Source organism: Moschus berezovskii, chromosome 3 (genome assembly GCF_049115385.1).
Source record: "Moschus berezovskii isolate FMDL1 chromosome 3, NW_MosBer_1.0, whole genome shotgun sequence".
NCBI lineage: Eukaryota > Metazoa > Chordata > Mammalia > Artiodactyla > Moschidae > Moschus > Moschus berezovskii.
In genome coordinates, this window is record NC_142462.1 from 38,808,919 (window position 1) to 38,834,478 (window position 25,560).

Below are 25,560 nucleotides of genomic sequence, written 5' to 3' on the forward strand. Positions count from 1 at the left end.
AATCACCACAAATTCAACTGCCAAAAATTTGTTAATAAATAAATATTGGTTTTTGGTGAAAGTATCATTTCCCTATTGGGAGCCTAAACATTCACATGTAGTTGACTGCTCACCATGAGTATATAGTATGCCATCTTATTGGTTAGTACATTCCCCTCCTTCTTTCTCCCCCCATTCTCCTTTTTTTCACAACCCTTTAAAAATAGGAAAAATATTCTTAGCTGCTGACCCTACAGGTAGAGGTGAGTGGTTTGGCTCATGGACAGTACTTTGCAGATTCCTGATACAGAACATTAATAATTAATTAATTACATTGAAGATCATTAAAAAAATCTAAGTGGAGATCTGTCAACTGTCCCTAAAGTAATCCAAATATTTAGCAACCCTAATTGAAGTCATATTAGAATTTTTTAAAAGTATAACATTATAAGCTTATTTTAAAATTTATTTGCAAGAGAAAATGTTTTACTTGTAGCCAAGAAAAGTTTGAAAAAACATTGAAGAGGGTCTGTCCTACCAAGTACCAAATTCAGCCACATGTAAGATGGTATCATGCTGGCATAACAATAGACAAATCAGTGGAAAAGATTTATGAAATTTATTATCTCATTTTCCTAGAGTCAATTATTATATCTTCACTGTATTTTTTTAAGGTATTTTGGTTCATTTATTTTCTTTCTATCTTCAGGTATAAGTGTATTAGCGGAGTGTCTAGACTGTCCTGAATTGAAAGCAACTGCAGATGACTTTATTCATCAGCATTTTACTGAAGTTTATAAAACTGATGAATTTCTACAACTTGATGTCAAGCGAGTTACACATCTCCTCAACCAGGACACTCTGACTGTGAGAGCAGAGGATCAGGTACCTGAATTGCCTTCCCACATTATTCTTAGTAAAAATGTTCCTATGGATTTCTTACACTTCATTTTTTGATACGTGACAAAGAAAAGAATCATATTAGGAGAGACGGTATTTACACTAAATAGAGTATTCCAAATTCTGTTTCTTGGCTTCTGGGTGTTAGAAAAGTCAAGAAAATGGTTTCTCCTCTAGGCCTTCAGGCAGCCTTGCTGATACCTTGATTTTTGCCCGGGGTATGACCCACTTTGGACTGTGAGCTCCAGAACTGTCAGATAAACTCAGAGGTGTAAGCTGGGTGCAGGCATTGGGAGCTAGATGGGGTAACGCTTTAATATGCAGACATTTAATTAATCTCTATTTTTAGTTCCCCATCCTTCTCCATAATTTAAGTCAAAAAGTTTGTGATAATGTATTATATAGCATGGAAATCAGTGATACCATGTGGATAGCACATACCCTTAATATAATGAGGCTGGCATGTCATCTCTGTCTTCCTCCCAAAAAAACTATCGCCCCAGCCTAATCATGAGATAACCTAGATTGAGGGACAGTCTGTAAAATACCTGATTAGAACTCACAACTGTCAAAAATTGTCAAAAACAAGGAAGGTCTGAGAATCTGTCATAGTCTGGGAGAGCCTAAGGTGATATAATGACTAAATGTAATGTATCTTCTTTGGAATTGAGGAACAGAAAAAGAAAATTAGACAAACTAAAGGATTTTTTTAAAGTATGGACCTTAATGTATCAACATTTATTCATTAGTTATGATGAGAGTTTTATACTAATGTACCAATTAACATCTAAGTGCAGGGTATATGGGAACTCTACACTATCTATCCAATTTTCTGTAAATCAAAAACTATCCCAATAAAGAACTTATTTAAAAATAAAAGACTAATTCCTATAAAAAATTTAACTGAATCATGGGGAAATTAAATTTAGGCCTTATTAATACGACCTAAAATTGTATGGCATATGAAATAATAGATTTTTTTCAGTGTGTTTAAACTAGTGATTTGTAGATAAATTATGTTAATAAACTTGGCACTTTTTTGGTACAGTTAAATTATTTTAGAAAGCAATTCTTACATAAATACTCTAATTTACTTTTATATATATAGAATTTTTATATCATAAAGTTTGTGAAAAGCACATAGGTCTATCAGTTCATAATTCAGGAATATTAAATTGAAACAAAATCTTACATGACCTTCATATCTCTTGGGATAGAAGGCCTCTGAGGAAATAACCCATTTTCCTGGTACCATATAAGCAAATATTGAAACTATCTTTGATCAGTAGATTTTTTCAGTGGGAAATCTATATCATATCTCCTTCCAAACAGAAGTTATATTTTGTTTAAAAGCAATTTAAAAATCTGTATTCAACATCCTCCTTATCATTACATTATGCAGTAGTAATAAGTTCTGTATTACCTAGAAGAATCACTAGAACATTGTGTAAACTGTTCTGAAGTAAAGATGGGTATTTGGGGATGAAAACAAGTATCTGAATAAGATATTGGGGGTAAGCAATTATGTTCTAATGAGATTCTTTCCCTTCACTGTGAGAGTAAACATAGGTCATTGGAAGTGCTGCTGCCATCTAAAAATTTTACCATGCTGTTTTTCTCCCCTTAGGTTTATGATGCTGCAGTCAGGTGGTTGAAATATGATGAACCTAATCGGCAGCCTTTTATGGTTGACATCCTTGCTAAAGTCAGGTTTCCTCTTATCTCAAAGAATTTCTTAAGTAAAACAGTACAAGCTGAACCACTTATTCAAGACAATCCCGAATGCCTTAAGATGGTGATAAGTAAGTTTCCTTAATATCCATTTATAACCTGATCATCTAGCCAGTTTCTCATGGACTTAAAACCCTTCAGATTGGATCAGATGGGGCAGCCAGGGAGAAACACTTGAGACTTAGCCCTTCTGCATAGTTAGTCTGACTTCCCTGGTGGCTCAGATGGTAAGAGCATCTGCCTACAATGCGGGAGACCTGGGTTTGATCCCTGGGTTGGGAAGATCCCCTGAAGAAGGCAAATCTATTGGGATTCTCAACTGTCTATCTGGAAGGAACTTAGCCTCATCCCTTATTTTATAGGAACACCTGTGATAGAAGGTAAAAAATTAGAGTTTGTCTCCTTTCATGTACAACAACTTTCATTTTATGTGTTTTATTTCCTTTTTAAAATAATTGAGCCAAGTAGTGTACTGTGATCACATTTTCTTTTTTGAAGAAAAATGTTGGTTTGTTGCACCTGGAGCACATTTTTTGCCACATTCTTTTTCGATTCACTTAATTTTTCTTGAATTGCAGACTTGAGTTCCAACACTTCTGTAAAATGCCACTTAATAATATTGTTCAATTAAACAGTCTGTTGCTTTTCTTTCTTTGGCAACATTGTTCATAGAGCCTTCTTTCTGCCTGTTCCAGTATGAAGTGTTTGCATCGTAGGTGTAAACTTAAGGCACAGTTCTTGTCCTGGGACTTCTCTGCCATCCTGGGATGTTCTTTCACTCCTTTCCTAAGTTAGATTTCACTGTTTTCCTCAAACCCAGGTCTTCCCCTTTCTAAATTCTGTTTGATTGAACATATCCTTAAAAGCTTCCTGAGAAAGAGTATATGATCAGTAAATATTTGGAAATTTGACAAATCGCATCTTTATTTCATCATAAAATGTTGAAGGATAGTTAAACTGGGTATAGAATTATGTTGAAAAATCATTTCCAGTTAGAATTTTAAGGCATTTTCCATTGTTTACTAGCTTCCAGTGTTACTTTTGAGAAATCTGATACCAGTTTATTTAGTATGCCTCCTTGTAAGCATGTAACACTTTATTTTCTTTTAATCCCTGGTATTTTGAAGGTTCACAGTAATGTACCTTGGTTTTCATCTTTTTTTTAATTATCACGCTGTCATTCTCTATCTATTCAGCCACAGATTTCTCAGTTCTTTATTGCTGGTATTGTGATTTTTTAGGGATTGAGTCTGTAATCTTTTCTTGTCTCTCTTATCCATCTTTGCCTTTTCTATTTTCTTGGAAATAGCCTTAATTTTTCTTTTAGCACTTTTATTTCAGTTATTTTGTATTTCTGTGAGTTTTATTCTCTTCTTATTTCATGGCTATAATATCTTATTTCAAAGTAGCATTATAAGGCCTTTAATGTTTTCTTATCTTGACTGCATTTCCTGTATTGGCTTCCTTTTTCTTTTTTTCTGTATTGCCTTTGGTTTTTTTTTTTTCTTTTCTTTTTGTTGTTGAAAACAAATATTTCATATCATCTGTGAATCATATTTATAAGAGTATATTATTATAAAATTGATAATACTATGTATGTGAGTGGTCTTCTCATTTATTGGGCTAAATTGTAGGATAATCAGGATAGCCAGACAGTTTTTAAATTGGGGACCCCCAAAGGTCATTATCTGTAGTTATTTTCTCAGGTAGTTGGGTTAGAGGCATTTGGGAACTGAATAGGGGAACATTTTGACTTGAAGGCTTTCACTTAATCCCTGTTTTCAGTTTTACACCCTTTGTTGTGTGATTCCCTGAACTCACGACATCTCTGATTCAGAATCTCCGAAGACCAACCCTTCTGTCTCCTATAGTGGGAAAAGCATAGGTATCTGACTGCAGTAGGGAAAGGAGACCTGGCAATTCAGCAGTCATTTATTTTAGAATTTTAGAGTTCTCTTGATTTCATCCCCACTCCAGCTTTTGGGGTATTCTGTATCATTCCAGGGTTCTGCAGGATCATTTGGCTTGCTTCTCATTGGTGTCTCTTGCCATAACTATTCACATTTAACATTCTGTCTGCTAGCTGTCTTCATTAACTGTTTTGGGAGTTGCAGATCTTCTAACACTGTCAGAGGCAGAGTTTGTTTGCTTCTTCTTTCCTTGTTTTTGGAGAGTGGCTTTCAAGAGAGAGGATGGAAGACGTCTTGAAATGGCAAGTCTAATCTCAAGTTGTTTTTGTATTGATAAATCTTAATCAGTCTTTTCCTTTATATCCAGCTTTAGAAATATGTTTGGAAGGGTCTTTCTTGGTCCAAGATGATTTTTTTTTAATTTCCTAAATTTTATTTTAGTGCATTTATGGATTTCTTTTTTTAAAATTTCTAAACCTTATATGCAACTGAGATTGATTACATATGAAATAATCTCGTGCCACCCACAATAAATAAGAGCCTAGCTTTATTTTCCCTCCTAAATGTTTGGCAAGATTCTAACCCAGTATCATTGTTGAATGGTTCATCTTTGCATTGCAGGCAGATTCTTTGCCATCTGAGCCACCAGGGAAGCCCTTAATTATTGTTGTACTTCATTTAAATTGTTGTGTGTCCCTAGAGATCTTGTAATTTTCTTTTTTTAAATTCTATATTTCTTGAAAAAAATTTTCAGATATTTTTGTTGTTGCTATTGTGATTGTATTTTTTTTCTTTAATTAGTCATTATTGATATTTTTTAAAAAAATTTCAGTGGATTTCTTTTTTCTAGGGAAATAATTCTTGATCTGCAAATAATGATTTTAGTTTTCCCCCTTAATATTTATACTTTTTTCTTTTGTTATATTGCCTAATTGCATTGAATAAGTTTTTAATTGAACAGTGTTCAATTAACTATGGTGGTGATACATATTAGCCATGTCTTTCCCTTACTCTGATGGGAATACCTTTAGTTCTCACCTAGAGCCATGGACCTGACTTTTGACATTAGTTGGGTACATGTGTTGGGGTATGTAGGTGGATATGAGTGGAGTAGATAGGAGATGTCTAAAATTAAGAAATTACTTTTGTTTTCCTGAATTTTAAACTTATTTCTAGATGATACTGATAAAAGTTACTGCTTTTTTTCTGAGAGTTGGAGGATTTTGACAAATATTGCTGTAGTGCTATTTTAAAATTTAGTACGTGTATTTAAGCTGTACCTAAAGCTATAAAGAAGAATAATGTAAACACTAAATGTTTGTTGTTCTGTATTTTAGTGTTTTTTTTTAACTTTTCAAATGGGACTTAATTTTTTTTAATAGTACTTAAATTTATCCATATTTGTCCATCTCTTTGCACACCATTTCTTCTTGTATCTTAGACCTTCTCCCCATATTCCTGAAGAGCATCCTTTATAAAGTTCATAATTGACAATGTGTTGATTTTAAACTGTTTCAGTTACTGGTTATATAAAAATCTTTTTTTTTCTTTTACTCTATTCTTAAAGGTGAACTGGGCATATAATTCTAGGTTGAATATATTTTCTCTCAATACCTTGAAGATATTTCACCCCACCTCCATCGTTACTATTGATGTCGCTTGTCAGTGTAGTTGTCATTCTTTGTAGACAATGTGAATTTTTTGCCTGTGGCTTTTTAAAAGGGTTTCTGTTGTTTTTGATGTTTAGCGTTAAATATGGCTGGGCATTTGTTTGTGTTTATCCTGCTCAGTGTTTGTTCATTTTCCCAAGTCTGAGGAATCCATGTTTTTCATCAAGTTTGGAAAATTTTCAGCCATTTTCTCTTCCAATAGTGTCAACTTCCTCAGGAATTTTAATTAAAAAGATGTTGTCAATTCTTCACTCCATAATTTCTAAGCTTTTTGTTGCACTTGGGGTGATTTCTTCAAATCTATATTCCAGTTCACTATTTCTTCTTTCATCTGTTTCTTTTCTTTTTGGCTGCACTGTGTCTTCATTGCCGTGTGCAGGCTTTCTGTAGGTGTGATGAGCACAAGGACTACTCTAGTTGCAACACATGGGCTTCTTGTTGTGGTGGCATCTCTTGTTGCAGAGTACAGGCTTTAGGCACTCACCCGATTATTAAATAGTATCACTTTCCCTTGATTTGGAAGTAAAGTAAAATTTCTGTTAGACTTATCACATGGCTACTAGTTAATAATATGATGGTTTTAGAGTAAGTTGACCCAATACTGTCCCCTCATTTGGGAAAGTATTTATGATATATTCATACAGTGGAATGCTCTATATTTACTAAAAATATCTTAGATGGATATCTAATAATAAACATTTTTTGTGAGTGGCAATAGCATAAAACAGTGCAAGGTATAATACCTTTTGACTCCAGTTAAGGTGTCGAGGGGAAAAAAGGGTATGAATCAAGAACATATCCCTGAAGGGGTGATAGGAAAAGAACTGGTAAAGGAGAGTTCACCTAGGCTGATATCTTTAAAACCAAGGTGTAGGGAGTTTAAAGAAGTAGATTATAGGTAGTACCTAGTTTCTTTAAGTACAGGGAGGTGAAAGAAAATCAAGACCAAGAAGACGCCTTTAGATTAGTGCTTTCATTATGTGGATTTTGTATGTGTTAATATCAGATTTTTTGTTATGCCTCTATTTGCATATTGTGTCATATTTCTGGTTTCAATGGGTGGAGACCTGCATCTGTTTATTCACACATGGAGTAAGCTGTTGAAGATAAATTAGTCAGTCTAAATGAAGTATTGTGTTTAGTTCTTATGTGGATTCTGAATTGACTTAGAAACAGAATATCGGGATTATTCCAGAAATCCAGCCAAGTGTGGGGTTAGGCTCTTGAGCAGGAATCTTTGTTACATTTTCTTTTTTTCTTTGTCTTGTCTTGTTCTAATAAAGAACAGTTCTAAAATTCTTGACTAAGCACAAACAGCTTTGAAGCCTGAATAAAGCTCAGTGGAGAGAAGGCCTCCCTTCCTCAGACTGTCAGTTACCTTCCTACCATCTGACCTAGAGGCTGCCTTCTGAGAGTAGAAGAAAAACAGAAACGATGATAGGAATATAGAATAAAACTAAACTGAGAGAATTTACAACTAAAAGAAAATGAGTCCTAAAATGAAGATCAGAGTCAAAGTCACCACAAAGGGTCAGACCAAGTTCTTACTCAGAATCTTCAAATGACAGTACCTGCCTCTCAAAGGATTAACTCCCAAAGGAATAAGCCTAAGGAGCAAGGTGCTTCTCAGGGAAAGGTCCCAGAGAGCTTTCCTTAGCCCTACCCTGGGAGAGAAACAGCCCATCAGTGAAGGAGCCACAGTTTGTGCTTCCTCCAGGGGTGGACACAGTTGGCCACAGTCAGCTACTTGCACCCATGGCCTATTGCCTGGAACCTTCCCCTCCTGTATCTCTCCTTCCCCACTGTCTGTGTTCTCTTGTTGGGAGAATTGTGTTCATAGATTCCACAGGACACATCCACCCAGTGTGGAGCCCTCCTAGAGCAGTGGCTCTCAAACCCCACAAGATCTGTTCTGGGGTAGTGTTCAATAATTTGGATTTCTAACAAGTTTCGAAGTAATGCTGCTGGTCAGGGAACTACACTTTTAAGAACTATAGTCTTACACCTAGAGTGGGAGAGGAGGGGATGAGGAAAAATGGTTTTTTACAGTTGTAAAGGATTGTGAAAAAACAAATCAAGAATATATGACAGAAACCAAATGTGATTTACAGAACACAGAATATTTGCTCTCTGACCCTCTGGAGAAGGTTTGCTGACCCCTGACTGACAGTAGGCATCTGAGTCTTGGCTGCTGAGTGTGCCAGCTGTTCTAATGCACAGTGCGTCTACTAATGCTCTAAGGTGGAAAGAAATGCTAGAGATATTGATACTGATTTTCATTCATTCACAGCCTGTTATCCAAAACTGTGTTCTCTTTATATTCCTCTTATAAAAGCCCAACAAAGCATCATGAACAGAAGTGTTTTCTGCATGTATTGAAAATTGCTTACATTATTTTATTTTTGGACCAGTAATACTGTACTGTACATCATACCCAGTTCAAGGGTAGATAGTGAAAAGTCTCACTGGAGGTAACCATTATTATATATCCTTCTAAAAGTGGTCTTGAGTCTGTGCATACACAGTAATTTATTGACAAATGCTTGTATAAATTATGTATAAATATATATAAATAAAGATATAAAATTTTTAAATAAATAATGTCACACTCTGTGTTCTCTTCTATGTCTTTCTTTCTCCCTTGTCTTCCTTCCTGTCAGCTTGTGGGATCTGGGCTCCCCAACCAGGGAATTTTCCCATTTTGCTTTTTTTCATTCCACATTATTTCTTGGCATTCATCCTATGTGTACATATTACCCTTCCTTGTTCATCTCAGTAACCATATTTAGTATTCCATTGTGTGGATAACCATAATTTTAACCACTTCTCTGACAGTGAACTTTAGGTTGATAAAATCCTAAAGGGGGAAATTGCTGGCTAAAAGGTATGAAATAATAATTTCACAGATAATTTGTACTCATCCACATCCCCACCAGCAGTGTAGGAGACTGCTGCTTCCTTTATCATGCCCTGTGTTCCAGATAGTTTGATCTTGTGCAGTCTGATGTATGAGAAAGTTTGATTTTAATTTGTATTTCTCTGACTAGAGCACATGAGCATCTTTTCATATGTTTCAGAGTTATTTGTAATTAGTTCTTTTTTTACGAACTTTGTTCAGATACATGATCTAATTTTCTGTTATTTGATTATCTTAAATATTATTGAGTATCTTTTATATGTCTTTTATATGATTTATAAATTCTTCTCTAGTTTATCATTGTCTTTTTCTTTTAACATTTACTTATTTTTCTGACTGCACTGGGTCTTAGTTGCTGCATGTGGGATCTAGTTCCCAGATGAGGAATCGAACCTGGTCCCTCTGCATTGGGAGTGCAATCTTAGCCACTGGACCACCAGGGAAATTCTGTCATTGTCTTTTGATTTTTTGTTTTTTCTTTTTGCCATGAAATAATTTAACTTAAAATTTTATGTAGTTCTGAATTTTTTTTTTTTTGCTTCTGTGTTGTCTTTTCTTAGGCTTCCTTGGTAGCTCAGAAGGTAAAGCGTCTGCCTGCAATGCAGGAGACCTGGGTTCAATCCTTGGGTTGGGAAAATCCCCTGGAGAAGGAAATGGCACCCCACTCCACTACTCTTGCCTGGAAAATCCCATAGACGGAAGAGCCTCGTAGGTTACAGTCCATGGGGTTGCAAAGAGTTGGACACGACTGAGCAGCTTCACTTTTACTTTCAGGCTTCCTCATTCTGGGTCTATTTTTTTTTTAAACTTTTCCTATTTTTCTTTTAGTTCATTTATAAGGCTTTAAAAAAGAACATTTTAAAATAGTCTGTTGATTTGGAATTTGCTTTAGAGTAAAATATGAAGTTGGGTATTTTGTTCATATCACTATCATTATTTATTGAATAATCTACTTTTCCCACACTGATTTGAAATGACATCTTAAAAGTTTTTAATCGTTGAGTGTCCTTTGACTTGACAAAATTAAGTAATTGATGAAAGAAAGATTTTAGATCACAATAGTTATGAATCCTCATTGCATTTTAGGGTCATCTAAGCACTAAGTACTTCTCCAAGTTTTATGTGCATCTGAGTTACTTTCGGATTTTGTTAAATATGCAGATTCTAACTCAGTAGCTCTGGGATTCAGTATTTCTAACAAGTTCCTAGGTAATGAAGTTGCTGATCTTTTAACCACATATAAGGGGCAATACCAGTGCCTCCACCCTTCCACCAGAGGTTTTGATTTAATTGTGCTGAAGTAGGCCCCAGTGATAGTTTCTGAGATTTGCTAGGTGACTCTAATGTACAGTGAAGATTGAGAACTGCTGGGTTAGGAGATCTGAATTTCAATAATTAATATTATGGCTGTTGTTGCTTGAAAAGCCAGGTGATTCACTTATACTTACTAAGTGGGTAGGACAATGTTAGCATTAATGGTGATGACGGAGAATGATAAATTGATTAGCACTCAGATTATTATACATTTCTCCTGCCTCATTCCCCCTCACTCTTTCCATAAATGTTAGAGAGATGATAGGAAAAAAACGGTTACAGAAATAAGAAGACTGCTTTGTTTGGGTGTTTCCTTTTCAAAGTAAGTACTCAAGTGCCTGAAGTTCTTGAAGAGTTGCCATGTATTTTTCTACAGGTGGGATGAGGTATCATCTCCTTTCTCCAGAGGATCGAGAAGAACTGGTAGAAGGCACAAGGCCGAGAAGGAAGAAACATGACTACCGCATAGCCCTGTTTGGAGGCTCCCAACCACAGTCTTGTAGATATTTTAACCCAAAGGTAACTAACTTTTATTCTTGTTTTTGTTTCTAAAAGCACTGAGCAGATAGACTGGCAGCTACCACAGATAGTAATGACTCAGAGATGTTATAATTTATGGTGTTCTTTCAGAGATCTTATGAGATACATAGTTATATCTCATTTTACAAATAAGGAAACTGAGGCTTAGTCAGATTTCAAATGTCTCTGTGACTGCTCTAGAGTGCTACATAGCAACCATTATCAAAGAAAAGGGAAAGCATTTCTTCTAATTTGTTAGGAACTCCTTGCATTCATCTCAACTCCTTGCTTTGCTTATGTGCCATTTTCAATGAAAATCTGCTCCTGGAGCTATGGGTTTTTTTTTTCCCCTTTAGTAATTATGTTTGAATATAAAATAATACAGTCTTTCTAGAAAATGTGAAAAATCTAGACCATCATGAGGAAAAAGATAGAATTACCTTTAGTCCTACCATCTAGATATTATTACTAATTTTAATGTGTTTTACATTATGCCAGTTGGGCAGCAGAGTTTGAGTCATAGGTCTAGGAACACAATTTTTAAAAATAGATTATGAGAAAGTCCATTCATATTTCTACCTCTTATTTCTTAGACATGTGACTTTTGGCTGTTGGAGAGAGAATGCTATATTTTGCTATTGCTACATATACTGGCCAAGCAGAACACATACTATAATCCTAAAAAGATAGCACCTGACCTTGCAAGATGGTACCCATAACTGATGTTGAATCTCAGCACTTAACGATCTCTTTCAGCATCTTATAGGCCCATTTTTTGTTGATGATAGATACCTAGATGAGTCCAGAGCATCCTTTTTACATCAGGATACTTCGGATACTACTCTCTCTGAGAACTGTGTCCTTGGAGGCTTTCTATATAATACGATAGTGGTGATACACATATGGTAGTGTAGTCAAGAGTGCAAAAGACAGCATGGACCAGTCCAAATCCAGAATAAATATCAATTCCAATGAGGACGGAGCTTTGTCCCTTCAATAATGGGACGGTTCCAGTGTAGTTAGCATGCCATTAGGTAACTAACTGGTTCCCTCAAGGTATGATAACAAATCAGCTTCTTAGAATCGGTCAATATTGCCCACAAAGTGGCTGGTAGCCAGTAGTGGATAGCCACGTAGGCCTCCGGTAAGGAAGGGCCGTTAGCTGTTTATGTTGTTGTTGTTTTTAACTTTTTATTTTATATTGGAGTATAGCCGATTAACATAACAATGTTGTGACATTTTCAGGTGAACAGCAGAGGGATTCAGCCATACATATACATGTATTCATTCTCATAAAGGTTCATTAACTTCTGTAGCCACTGACTTATGTAGATCATGCATGCATCTATCACTGCACTGTAGTCACTCATAAGCCCATTGAGCAAACATCACACTGGGGAGGAAAGACGCAGACACAGTCCTAACCACATGATTACTAAGACTTTGCTGCAGCTGTGGGCACTCCAGTAAGAATTCATGTGGGACTCAAATTTGTTTCCTTTTGGGAGGGGTGGGGGTGGGGCGGGCTTCTACATTATCCTTTCTCAAATCTCCTTGTCAGCATTTTTTTCATTTTTGCTTATTTCAGGTATAACCATCTGGGTAAGCCATTAGTCACTGTCTGACTGTTGATAAAAAAAAACTGACCTGAGGCTTCCTCTACTGAATGACATAATGAACAATTAAAGGAACTGCTTGAAAATCTGCCATATCAGGATATGTCTTTTCTGTATTATCCCTCAGTACCATTCCTGAAGGGACTGTAATGCTTAAGCTAGTACTTTTGGCTAGTACTGTCACAGATGAACCAAGCTCAGGTCTCTCAAATTTGTCAGCTGATGTGTAGAGAACACCTCCAAGAAGACATAACCCTGGGTGAGGGAGAAGGCCTACTGAGGAAGTGTTGTGATTATCCCATTTGGATGTTCTGTGCCTTTGAGACCTCCAAAAGCCCAGTTCTGTGTCTAAATACTAGATCATGGATTGAAACCATGCTATTGGTGATGTGGTAGGTCAGGTAACACTATTCAAAATGGGTTAACAATATGCTCACCTGGTTTCCCTTGGTGTCAGACATTTGCTATCTGTCAGACCCTAGTGGCAGCCAGGAGCTATTTACTGAAAAAATGGTACCTGCCTAAAGTAGGTTGGCCCTGCTCTAGAATCCCAGGGGTGTTTTCTGTGGTCATATTGGGACATGCCTCAAGTTATAAGCAGCAACTCAATGCCCTAGGGTCACAGGCTAGCCTGAGGAGCTGAGCTGTACTTTTGTCACCTGTCCCACTTAGAAAGCTGCTCCAGGTTTTGCTCACAACTGGCAACTTTTTGGTTTGCCCAGTTAGAGTGTAAATGTAGGACACCCAAACACAGGATATGTGTCATCTGTAAAGTGTTAGAAGATGCTTGGGGCAACAAGCTGCCCTTCATTTCCAAGGGGTTATACCAACATGATGTAGATCAGGGCTTGGCTAACTTTTTCTAAAAGAGATAATAAACACTTGCAGTTTTATAGTCTACATATTCTTTGCTATAACTGCTCAACCTGATGCTGTAGCCGGAAAGCAGACATAAATAATACATTAAAAAATGGGCATCGCTGCATTCCAGTCAAACTTTATTTACAGAAACAGTCAGTTGGTTGGATTTAGCCTGCAGTTTGCCAACCCCTGCTGCAGACCTGTGGACATCTAGGAACTCTGTTGTGAGCAACACCATACTTTAGGATAACTTTTGTTTTGGGAAACACTTGTCTTCCCAAGACATGTGGGATCCCTTCTATTTTCCATTCATTTCTGTTTCGAGAACTGATCAGTGTTATAGGCATCCACATAGGAGACCTTTGGCAAGGTGAGATAGACCAGGGCTCCTGCAGCTGAGATTATTGGCAAAGAATTAGAGTTTAGAGATCTTGAAGTCAGTCAGACTATGAAATAACTTTATCTTCTCTGTCAGTTGAAAAGAAATTCCATCTAATGATCTTGGGTAGATAGTAACAGAAATACACACTAGCCAGAGTGTAAGCTATAAACCAAGTTTTAGTGGTTGCTTCAGTCTGGTCCAGTGAGGAGACTGCACCTGGCCGTAATGCAACAATCAAGAGTCACTAGTCAGTTCAGCTGCTCAGTTGTGTCTGACTCTTTGCAACCCCATGGACTGCAGCACGCCAGGTGGACAGGCGTCCGACAACTCCTGAAGCCTGCTCAAACTCATGTTCGTTGAGTCAATGATGCCATCTAACCATCTCATCCTCTGTCATCCCCTTCTCCTCCCACCTTCAATCTTTCCCAGCATCAGGGTCTTTTCCAATGAGTCAGTTATTTGCATCAGGTGGCCAAAGTATTGGAGTTTCAGCTTCAGCATCAGTCCTCCCCATGAATATTCAGGACTGATTTCCTTTAGAATAGACTGGTTGCATCTCCTTGCAGTCCAAGGGAATCTCAAGAGTCTTCTCCAACACCACAGTTCAAAAGCATCAATTCTTTGGTGCTCAGCTTTCTTTATAATCCAACTCTCACATCCATACATGACTACTAGAAAAACCATAGCTTTGACTAGCTGGATCTTTGTCGGCAAAATAATGTCTCTGCTTTTCAATATGCTGTCTAGGTTGGTCATAGCTTTTCTTCCAAGGAGCAAGGTCTTTTAATTTCATGGCTGCAGTCACCATATACAGTGATTTTGCCGCCCCCCAAAATAGTCTGTCACTGTTTCCATTGTTTCCCCATCTATTTGCCATGAAGTGATGGGACCGGATGCCATGATCTTGGTTTTTTGAATGTTGAATTTTCAACCAGCTTTTTCACTCTCCTCTTTCACTTTCATCAAGAGGCTCTTTAGTTCTTCGCTTTCTGCCATAAGGGTGGTGACTCATATAACCCACAGAGGATATATGCTGCCAGATACCAAAAAGACCTCCAGGGAAGGAGTGGCATGTTAGGTTGGTTAAATATCATCATATTTGGACTGACCCTGTGACCTGCTTTTGGGTCATATATCTATCTACGGTCAGAATATAGGCTGATTCTTTTTTTTTTTTAAGCTGAAGACATCTAGTTTTCTTCCTTAGTAGAAGACTGAGTGAATGGCAGGTACCATAAGGCTTGATGGCCTGTGCAACACAATGCAATAAGCACAATGTCAGTGTGCTTAACAGGTTGATACACCTATACATCTATTTCATACTAGGTAATGTTAAGACTGTTGACATTTCAGTCATTTTAATTTCATTGTTTTTTTTAATTTTTCAGGATCCTTCTGAGTCAGGAGCAGGAAACTTATCAGTTATTTTTTTCCCCCAAGGAAAATCTGAAGTCATAGGAGCTTAAATTATAATTCTATGAACCACAGCTTTCAGGTGTTGATGATAGTTACACCCCTCCTAACTTTGGTGTTGATTTTGACAGTTAAAAATGCAATTAAAGTATGTTTTGGTAAATACTTTATCTTCTAGTAGATGTCTGTTTTGATGTACAGAGGTACAGGAGAAGGGAGACAGCACTGCTTTTAGAGGAAGGCAAATATGGAATGACTACTAGCACTTGTTTCTGGCCTGTAGTTGTAACAATTTCCTTGATTTTTTTTTTTTTTTTTATTGAACAGTTGAAAAAAGATGAGTGTGCTGCACGAGCCTGGAAATGAGACTGTAACTTCAGAAATCTCATTTGATGTCTTGCTTTGCTCTTATAAATGGCACATACTTGGTGCTCTTCTGAATACTCAATCACAAGTTCTTAGACTTACAGTGGAGAAATTTAAATAATTGAGGATATAACTACCAATAAAAACATTCTTATTCCATCAATTATTACTCATTTGCTAATGTTAATACTATTAGCACCCCATTATAGTTGTTATTAAATATTTCTGTTGGAAGTTCCACCCTCTCCTTTCTTTTTGCTAAAACTACATCTTAAAAAATTTCACCATTTACTCTTATTTAATATTTTAATATAAGTTGATTGTCTTTATTATTTCTAATATTAAAAGTCGGGAGGCTGATTTCTCTATAAGTTATTATTTACCTTGAATCTCCAAAGTGAACATTATTTCATTTTCCATTTCAAGTAGACTGCTTAATAATAAATACTGTATAGGAATTGTTTTAAAATTCTTGAATTTAATATTTTCAGAGATGTTAAAATGGTTTTAACTATCATTAATGGTTGGAGAAGGAAATGGCAACCCACTCCAGTACTCTTGCCTGGAAAATCCCATGGACAGAGAAGCCTGGTAGGCTACAGTCTATGGGGTCACAAAGAGTCGGACACGACTCTGTGACTTCACTATTCACTTCATTAATGGAACTCATTGATATGTGTCCTATACCTGTCCCAAATGATTATTTTCACTGAATTTATTTAAGCAGTACTACTTAATTGAATTATCTAGAATTAAGCAGTATCTATAAAGTGTTGTCTTTAGATATTCCTTGGATATCACTCATGAGAAGCAGCAAGTATTTATATTAATTGCTGATTGAAAGATAAAAAATATTAATATTTTTTCTAGTAGATAAGTAGATAAAGTAGTAGAAATCTTGGGTTGCTATATTGAATTGAAATGATACTGTTCTTATCGTGGTCCTTTAATGAATTCTGCGGAGTCTCCCCTTCCCCACTGTCCCTGTTGATATTTATCAAGTGTTTAATGATTACTGAAGAGTTATTTGTCTGAATCCAGTGCTCTGTTCTCAGAATTTGTATTCTCAAATTGTAGCATGGGAATGTTTTATAATACTGATGCCAAAATAAAAGTTGACTTAATTGACCAGATTATTTGGACTATTCCTGTCAGTGAAATGATAAGCTTTGAGGGCTTAAAACTTTGTAGGGGTCTTGGCTCACCACTTTCACATGGTGGAGAAATAGGAGACTATGCCTCAGAGGAAAAGGGTTTCTGCATATACCCTGCTAAAACCAGACAAGGAGTAAGAACAACACTTTGGGGACCAGTCCTAGTTGCAAAGGCAGAAAACCAATGGTGCCATGTTTTACAGAACCATCCATCAGATTCAAAAGGTTTATGCTGAGTATCTTTTTCTTTTGGCTTCACCACACAGCTTGTGGGACTTTTAGTTCCCCTACCAGGACCCTTGGCAATGAGAGAACGGAGTCCTAACACTGGACCACCAGAGAATTTCCTCTAAGTACCTTTTCCTGCTCACAACTCTGAAGTAGACTCATCACTGAGCTTAGCGTCTGGCCCAGTGTGTACGGAGACAGTCCTACACTATCATCAAGGTGGAACTTGGCGATTATATGTTGCATGTGATTTTAAAAGACTTGTGCGTAAAAGAAGTGTAAACCTTATAGGAAAATGTTATTACATTAAAAAATTAGAGAAGTTTTTGTAAGAGTGCATCAGTGGTGTTTGTCACCAGCAGAGTGTTGTATAAGTAATGTACTGAAGTCCAAGAGTGAGTGCTGCTGAAATGATCAGGAGCATCTGTCAGAATAGAATCTCCACAAAGGACAGCAGTAATCCTAATTGGGTTGGCCCCATAGCTGTATCCTCAGGGACTGACATTGCTGGAATACAAGTATGGGTCAACATGGGTGTCCTTTAAACATTCTTAGTTGTCAGTATAATAGGTAACAGTGGTAAAACCAGTGTTCTTTGCAGCTTATGCACATTAGGTATTTCTCACACCTGATTGTTTGCAGGCAGTTTGGTGGTCCTCAAGTTCAGATAGAAGAGATTGGAACACATTCTGAGGTGAATTCTCAGTAGAGTGCCTTCCTAGAATGTTTTCCAAAATAGGAATATTGGTAGCCTCTTTTTTTTTTCCTTATCAAGCATCTCCATAACACACTTTGTAGTTTTGTTCTAAAGTCAGCCTCACAGCCCTTGTACCCCACATAGGTGTGGTACCTGAAGTTCCCTGCTTCAGGGATCAGTTCCTTTTGTGTTTAATCACTGTGTCTGCAAGGAACCTTGGTGAAAATAGGACTCACCGTGGGAGGGATGACAGAGTCACTCTCATAAGCCACAGTCAGCTATAATTATTACCACTTAACAGAGGAGTCCCCTTAAAAGACTGAGAGAAGACAGAAACAAAGTTGTAGGCATTTGATTGAGGGCCCTAGGTGGGAAAGGATAAGGAGACTAGGAAAGATAAATCTATGTGGTGTTTTGAAGGATTCTAGTCATCCTGGAATTAGCTAGAGGGTAGGGGGTACATAAATGCAATGCTAGGGGGCCAAGAGTAAGACTGAAGAAAACCAACCAGGAGTGAAAGAAATTATCACTATTTTTACTATATCATGTCACTTGGAAATTACTATTGGCTACCTTTGGTAATTGTTCATATGATAATCCCAAGGCACAGTAAGAACTATTATTCTAGAAGTATTAAATCGTGCTCAGGTAGGTTTCTTGTGATGATTTTCTTTGAAAATTGGTAGTCAGTATAAGAGATAATTAACTTCAGCTGTTATAAATGACAGCAGATTGTACAGTCAGCTGGTTGTAAAGTGCAGTTTAACCAGAATTTGAAATTTTGGGGTTGGGCAGCAGCGGGGATTGTGAAGGATATATATCAAACAGTCCTGTCCCTCCAACTCAGTGTATGAGGTGTACACAACCTTGAAGCAGGTAGAGAAGACGGAGGCTGAGGCCAGCGAAGCAGCCACTGAATGTAACCAGTTAAAAGTCATGATACTGATAGCTTACCTTGAACCGTGTCGGATTTGTGATCTCTGAAGAAGGGAATTTAGCTTCTGGTCCAAAGACAAGGCTTGATCACTCAGAGCTTTTGTGTAGTAGAGTTTTATTCCAGTGAAAAAAGGATAGAGAAAGCTTCTGATACAGACATCAGAAGGATGCAGAGAGTGCCCCACTCAGTCTTATCAAGACCTTATATACTAGTTCAACTCTTTGCTAACAATAGAAAGGTCTTACCAGGCCCACTCCCACAACATAAGTCTTAAAATAACATTAGTCAGAGGGTTCCTGGTAAGGAGAAACTGTCCTCGAGCAAGATACATTGTTGTTATGTAATCATTCATCTCAGTTCAGCTCAGTGTCCCACTCTTTGCAACCCCATGGACTGCAGCATGCCAGGCCTCCCTGTCCATCACTGACTCCCAGAACTTACTCAAACTCATGTCCATTGAATCGGTGATGCCATCCAACCATCTCATCCTCTGTCGTCCCCTTCTGCCTTCGATCTTTCCCAGCATCAGAGTCTTATCCAATGAGTCAATTCTTCATATCAGGTGGCCAAAGTATTGGAGTTTCAGCTTCAACATCAGTCCTTCCAATGAATTTTCAGGATGGATTTCCTTTAGGATGGACTGGCTGGATCACCTTGCAGTCCAAGGGACTCTCAGGAGTCTTCTCCAGCACCACAGTTCAAAGCATCAATTCTTCAGCACTCAGCTTTCTTTATAGTCCAACTTTCACATCCATACGTGACTACTGGAAAAAGCATAGCTTTGACTAGATGGACCTTTGTTGGCAAAGTAATATCTCTGCTTTATAATATGCTGTCAAGGTTGGTCATAGCTTTCCTTCCAGGGAGCAAGCGTCTTTTAATTTCATGGCTGCAGTCACCATCTGCAGTGATTTTGGAGTCTCCCAAAATAAACTCTGTCACTGTTTCCGTTGTTTCCCCATCTATTTGCCATGAAGTAATGGGACCAGAGGCCATGATCTTAGTTTTCTGAATGTTGAGCTTTAAGCCAACTTTTTCACTCTCCTCTTTCACTTTCATCAAGAGGCTCTTTAGCTCTTCTTTGCTTTCTGCCATAAGGGTGGTGTCATCTGCATATCTGAGGTTATGGATATTTCTTCCAGCCGTCTTGATTCCAGTTTGTGCTTTATCCAGCCCAGCGTTTCTCATAATTTACCCTGCATATAAGTTAAATAAGCAGGGTGACAATATACAGCCTTGACATACTCCTTTCCCGATTTGGAACCAGTCTGTTCCAAGTCCAGTTCTAACTGTTGCTTCCTGACCTGCATACAGGTTTCTCAATAGGCAGGTCAGGTGGTCTGGTATTCCCATCTCTTGAAGAATTTTCCAGTTTGTTGTGATCCACACAGTCAAAGGCTTTGGCATACTCAACAAAAGCAGAAGTAGATGTTTCTCTGGAACTCTCTTGCTTTTTCAGTGATCCAATGAATGTTGGCAATTGATCTCTGGTTCCTCTGCCTTTTCTAAATCCAGCTTGAACATCTGGAATTCACAGTTCACATACTGTTGAAGCGTGGCTTGGAGGATTTTGAGCATGACTTTGCTAGCCTGTGAGATGAGTGCAATGGTGTGGTAGTTTGAGCATTCTTTGGCATTGGAATGAAGACTGACCTTTTCCAGTGCTGTGGCCACTGCTGAGTTTTCCAAATTTGCTGGCATATTGAGTGCAACACTTTCACGGCATCATTTTTAAGGATTTGAAATAGCTCAACTAGAATTCCATCACCTCCACTAACTTTGTTCATAGTGATGCTTCCTAATGCCCAGTTAACTTCACATCCCAGGATGTCTGGCTCTAGGTGAGTAATCACACCATCGTGATTATTTGAGTCGTGAAGATCTTTTTTATATAGTTCTTCTGTGTATTCTTGCCACCTCTTCTTAGTATCTTTTGTTTCTGTTAGGTCCATACCATTTCTGTCCTTTATTGTGCTCATCTTTGCATGAGATATTCCCTTGGTATCTCTAATTTTGATCTCTAGTCTTCCCCATTCTATTGTTTTCCTTATTTCTTCGCACTGATCACTCAGGAAGGCTTTCTTATCTCTCCTTTCTATTCTTGCTATAATTTGACCTTGGAGTACAAAATAAAGCAGGACAAAGGCTAATAGTTTGCAACCACCCTCTTCCAACAACATAAGAGAAGATTCTACACATGGACATCACCAGATGGTCAATACCGAAAGCAGATTGATTATATTTTTTGCAGCCAAAGATGGAGAAGCTCTATACAGTCAGCAAAAACAAAACTGGGAGCTGACTGTGGCTCAGATCATGAGGTCCTTATTACCGAATTCAGACTAAAGTTGAAGAAAGTAGGGAAAACCACTAGACCATTCAGGTATGACCTAAATCAAATCCCTTATGATTATACAGTGGAAGTGAGAAATAGATTCAAGGGATTAGATCTGATAGACAGAGTGCCTGAAGAACTATGGACGGACATTGTACAGGAGGTGAGGATCAAGACCATCCCCAAGAAAAAGAAATGCAAAAAGGCAAAATGTTTGTCGGAGGAGGCCTTACAAATAGCTGTGAAAAGAAGAGAAGTGAAAGGCAAAGGAGAAAAGGAAAGATAGACCCATTTGAATGCAGAGTTCCAAAGAATATAATCATTAGTACAGAGCTTAAGGAAAAACATACCGTTGAGCAAGATGAGTTGTTTTGTTGTGTAATCATTAGTTCTGGGCTTGAATAAAGTTGGTCTTAGGCAAAACAGATTGTTGCCATAACAACTCAGGTATTAAGAAAAAAACCATCTTATGTGATTAAGGTGAAGGAATGTAGAAAAATAAAACATTTGTATAAGGAGGGCCCCAGACTCCTTATCAATCTACCTCAGAATTAACTCTCTCAGTAGGAAATAGATAATGACAGCAGTGGTGGTCTGAAAAGAAGAGATCCCTCTGGGGTGGATTTGTCCAGCAAGCTTCATGGAAGTTTGAGGGAAACTTACTGATAGAGTTTAGATAGAAAGAGAAAGAAAAGAATATATTTAATCCTTAGTATGAATATATCTTAATTGTTAAATTTTTTCATAAAAAGCAAAGCATACAAAATATTAACTGAATGGATTCTAACTTTTTCCTTTAAAAAAGGAATTTAGATATAGGTGTACTTTTCATGAAACTATGTCTAGGAATGCTGTGGCATCTGGCATAAACCTCCTTTCTCCCCTAGTTTTGCTTGATTTTCTCTCAAAATGATACAAAATAAAGTTCCCAAGTCATTATTTTTAAAAAGTTTTTTTCATACTGCATTTTGGTTATCTTATTAAAATTTACATGTGTAGTGTTTCTGTTATTTGCGGATTCATGTGTTTTCAGAATGCAGATTATATAAAATCAGTCTTTTCTCTTAAGGAAAATATCAGGCTGATATTTTTGCCTTAAGGCATTTGAAGAAAAATACTACATCCTATCAACTCTGGAAGCTTTTCACTTCCTGTAGCAGTGTCCTACAGCTGAAAAATCACACAAGATGTAATGAAGTGCTCTGTCGTCAACTCCAGACTTCAGTGTGGTAGGAATTCAGAAAAAGGAAATCAGACAAGCTTGCAAAAAAAAAGTCTTGATCCTGAAAAAAGTCTAGAATGTGATGTATCACAGCAGAGGCAAGAAAGGTTGACTGGGACCAGGAAAGATAGGACTGTATACTTGGATGTGTCTCTGTAGTATTTGGGGATGCATGCATAGGCAATTTGTCAAAACTTAAATCCTTCTACCTGTGTTTTTTCTAGACTTTCCAGTTTTCTCATTTTCATATCTTCTCAGCAGCTAAGCATAGAACCTTGCCTAGTTCAGTTCAGTCACTCAGTCGTGTCCAACTCTTTACAACGCCATGGACTGCAGCACGCCAGGCTTCCCTGTCCATCACCAACTCCCGGAGCTTGCTCAAACTTGTGTCCATTGAGTCGGTGATGCCATCCAACCATCTCATCCTCCGTCGTCCCCTTCTCCTCCTGCCTTCAATCTTTCCCAGCATCAGGGTCTTTTCCAATGAGTCAGTTATTTGCATCAGGTGGCCAAAGTATTGGAGTTTCAGCTTCAGCATCAGTCCTTCCCATGAATATTCAGGACTGATTTCCTTTAGGATGGACTGGTTGGATCTCCTTGCAGTTCAAGGGACTCTTCAAGAGTCTTCTCCAACACCACAGTTCAAAGGCATCAATTCTTTGGTGCTCAGCTTTCTTTACAGTCCAACTCTCACATCCATACATGACTACTGGAAAACCATAGCTTTGACTAGACAGATCTTTGTCATCAAATTAATGTCTCTGCTTTTGAATATGCTATCTAGATTGGTCATAAATTTTCTTCCAAGGAGCAAGCGTCTTTTAATTTCATGGCTGCAGTCACCATCTGCAGTGATTTTGGAGCCCCCCAAAATAAAGTCTGTCACTGTTTCCATTGTTTCCCCATCTGTTTGACATGAAGTGATGGGACCGGATGCCATGATCTTAGTTTTTTGAATGTTGAGTTTAAGCCAACATTGCCTAGAATGGATAATAAAACTTAACTGAATTAAATTATATTTTTAGGGTAACAATTTCCTGCTTACACATATACAGTGTGACTCTAGTGCTATTCATCCATCTGTTGCTAACATGAAAGCTTCATGTGCTTTTACCTTGCCCATAGTCCATGTGTGCAGAGAGCCATAAGTAATTCTTTCTCCACCTACAGGATTGGGAGTGGTCCCGTCACTGGAATAAGACCTGGCACTCATATCCACTAAGCTGACAGGCCTGATTTCCCATCTGTTGTTTTCCCCTCTCTGCTTGCTTCTTCAACTACGCACATCTCCTAGACAGTATATAACTTATATAGTATAAGTTATTAAAGGGCAGACATAAAATCATATTCTCTATTTTGGATGAAGCGTAGATTGAAGGAATTGGGTATATTTCCAAGGGAGGTTGGCCTATATACACACACACAGGAAAAAATACCATAAACTCCCATGCATACAATCTAAGCCAGATGATACAGGTGCATTTAACACCTGACAGATACATGTAATAAGCCCAAGTATAAAACATTACTGTTTATGTGAAATGAAGTCCCATTTTTCATTCTAGGTAGAAATTCTTACAAAGATCATTTCACTTATCTGCCTAGAAGATGAACTATTAGGCAGAATATTATATATGGCTAATATTTATCAAGCATGGTGTTTAACATGTATAGTGGAAGAGTCAGAAAAGATTTAAAAACTTTGAGGACTTCTGGAGAAATCAGAGCCCAGATTGCAAGTAGATAGAAGCATGTGCCTATTCCTGTGTCTCACACACACTGCATACACACTAGCTAATCAGTTCCCTTGGACTTAAGAGTTCTGAGAGCACAGTTTAATTCTTGAGTATGAAGCATAACCTAGCCCTGTATGACTTAATGATCATCCATTCCCTACTTAGGTCCTTGAGTAGTGCTGGAAAGTGAGAATTATTGTTACCAAGCTCTTTCAAATTACTTCACTCTTCTGAACCTCATGTCCTAGTGTCTATGTAAGTTCATTGAGCTTAAAGAAGTAGCATTTTTGTTTTCTTAGTTCCAGCATCTGTATGGGTTCCGTTCCATCACTCAGTCGTGTCCGACTCTTTGCGACCCCGTGGACTGTAGCCTACCAGGCTTCTCCATCCATGGGATTCTCCAGGCAAGAATACTGGAGTGGGTTACCGTTTCCTTCTCCAGGGGATCTTCCCGACCCAGGGATCGATCCCGGGTCTCCCGCATTGGAGGCAGACACTCTAACCTCTGAGCCACCAGGGAAGCCCTCTGTATGGGTAGCTCTTTTTATTTTGAAGAGTAGCAGGTGTTAGACACCATTTCAAAGAATGTCTGACCAACTTTCTCATCCTGAAATCACGGAAGAGCTTGGAAACATGTTCTTAAAGATATCTTTGGAATCGTTTGCATATTACTTTCTAAAATCAAATAAATTGGGTGTAAGAGTGGCAAGACGTGAGGTTCACTAAATATAACGTATCATTAATAAAATTGTATTTCTCTGCTATTCAACCTGGTCATGTAGGAATTATGAGTAATTTGCATAATATGTAAGAGATTAACTTTGTTTGCTTTTGAGATATTGTTCCCTGTAGAATACTCTATTGCTTACTTTTTCCATTCTGTACTATGCAGTTTCCCTAAGGAAACAAATTTCTAAAATATTCTTCCTCAGTTTTTCAAATCTATTGAGTAAAACTGAAATTTCAGGAAAATGTTTACCCTATAGTTTTGTGTGCCTACCAATAAACATACCACATACCACTGAGTAGCCCACAGGGACTCAATAGACCCTACTTTGAGAATAAAAAAGGGATTAAGTCTCTGTTTCTCTGGTCACCTAAGAAGCAGAATGTTTATCAATCCTGGGAGTCAAGATACTCTACATCAGGTGCTCTTTTTCCTGAAGAGATCATTTCTTATGTCCTATGATGCTTTGATAAGCTAGCATGATAGATATCGGTCAGATTTTCCCAAAGGGAACTCAGCATTAATCAATCACATACAGTGCTTAGCTTGATAAGAATGGGGATTGTCTGGATTTCGGTCTTACCCTAATTATTTTCAGCCATTTTCAGAAACCAGCCAGAACACTGTAGCTTCCTTGCTTTAAAAGGGGGAGGATCCAATAAGCTGTAACTTTGGAAGCATTCCCCCACATATTTTCATAGAAGATGGGCATGGGCTTCAAACAAAAAGTGGTGGTGCTGTGAGCAGCCTTTTTTGTGAAGTGCTGATAGGCGCTCATTTCTTCTCATTGAGAAGGAAAAGTTTGAGATTCCAGATTACTCAGATTATCCAAGTATATCACAAATATCACAGCTTTAAGAGTCTGGCTGACTATACTGACTCAACTGAGTATTTACAAAAAATCTCTCTCAGAAGTCTACAAAATGCCTTCTGTCTTTAGACATCA

The 25,560-nt window shown here is 37.7% G+C and overlaps 1 protein-coding gene across 3 annotated transcripts in view; it reads left to right on the forward strand.

Moving 5' to 3' along the window:
- The window catches only part of KLHL7 (kelch like family member 7), a 55,475-nt gene that overhangs the window by 19,094 nt on the left and 10,821 nt on the right, over positions 1-25,560 (forward strand). For all 3 annotated transcript variants that reach the window (XM_055420571.2, XM_055420573.2, XM_088833696.1), the window contains exons 5-7: positions 689-864; positions 2,507-2,681; positions 10,798-10,940. In XM_055420571.2, the coding sequence (XP_055276546.1) occupies positions 689-864; positions 2,507-2,681; positions 10,798-10,940 (494 nt within the window). The remainder of the gene's footprint in view (positions 1-688; positions 865-2,506; positions 2,682-10,797; positions 10,941-25,560) is intronic.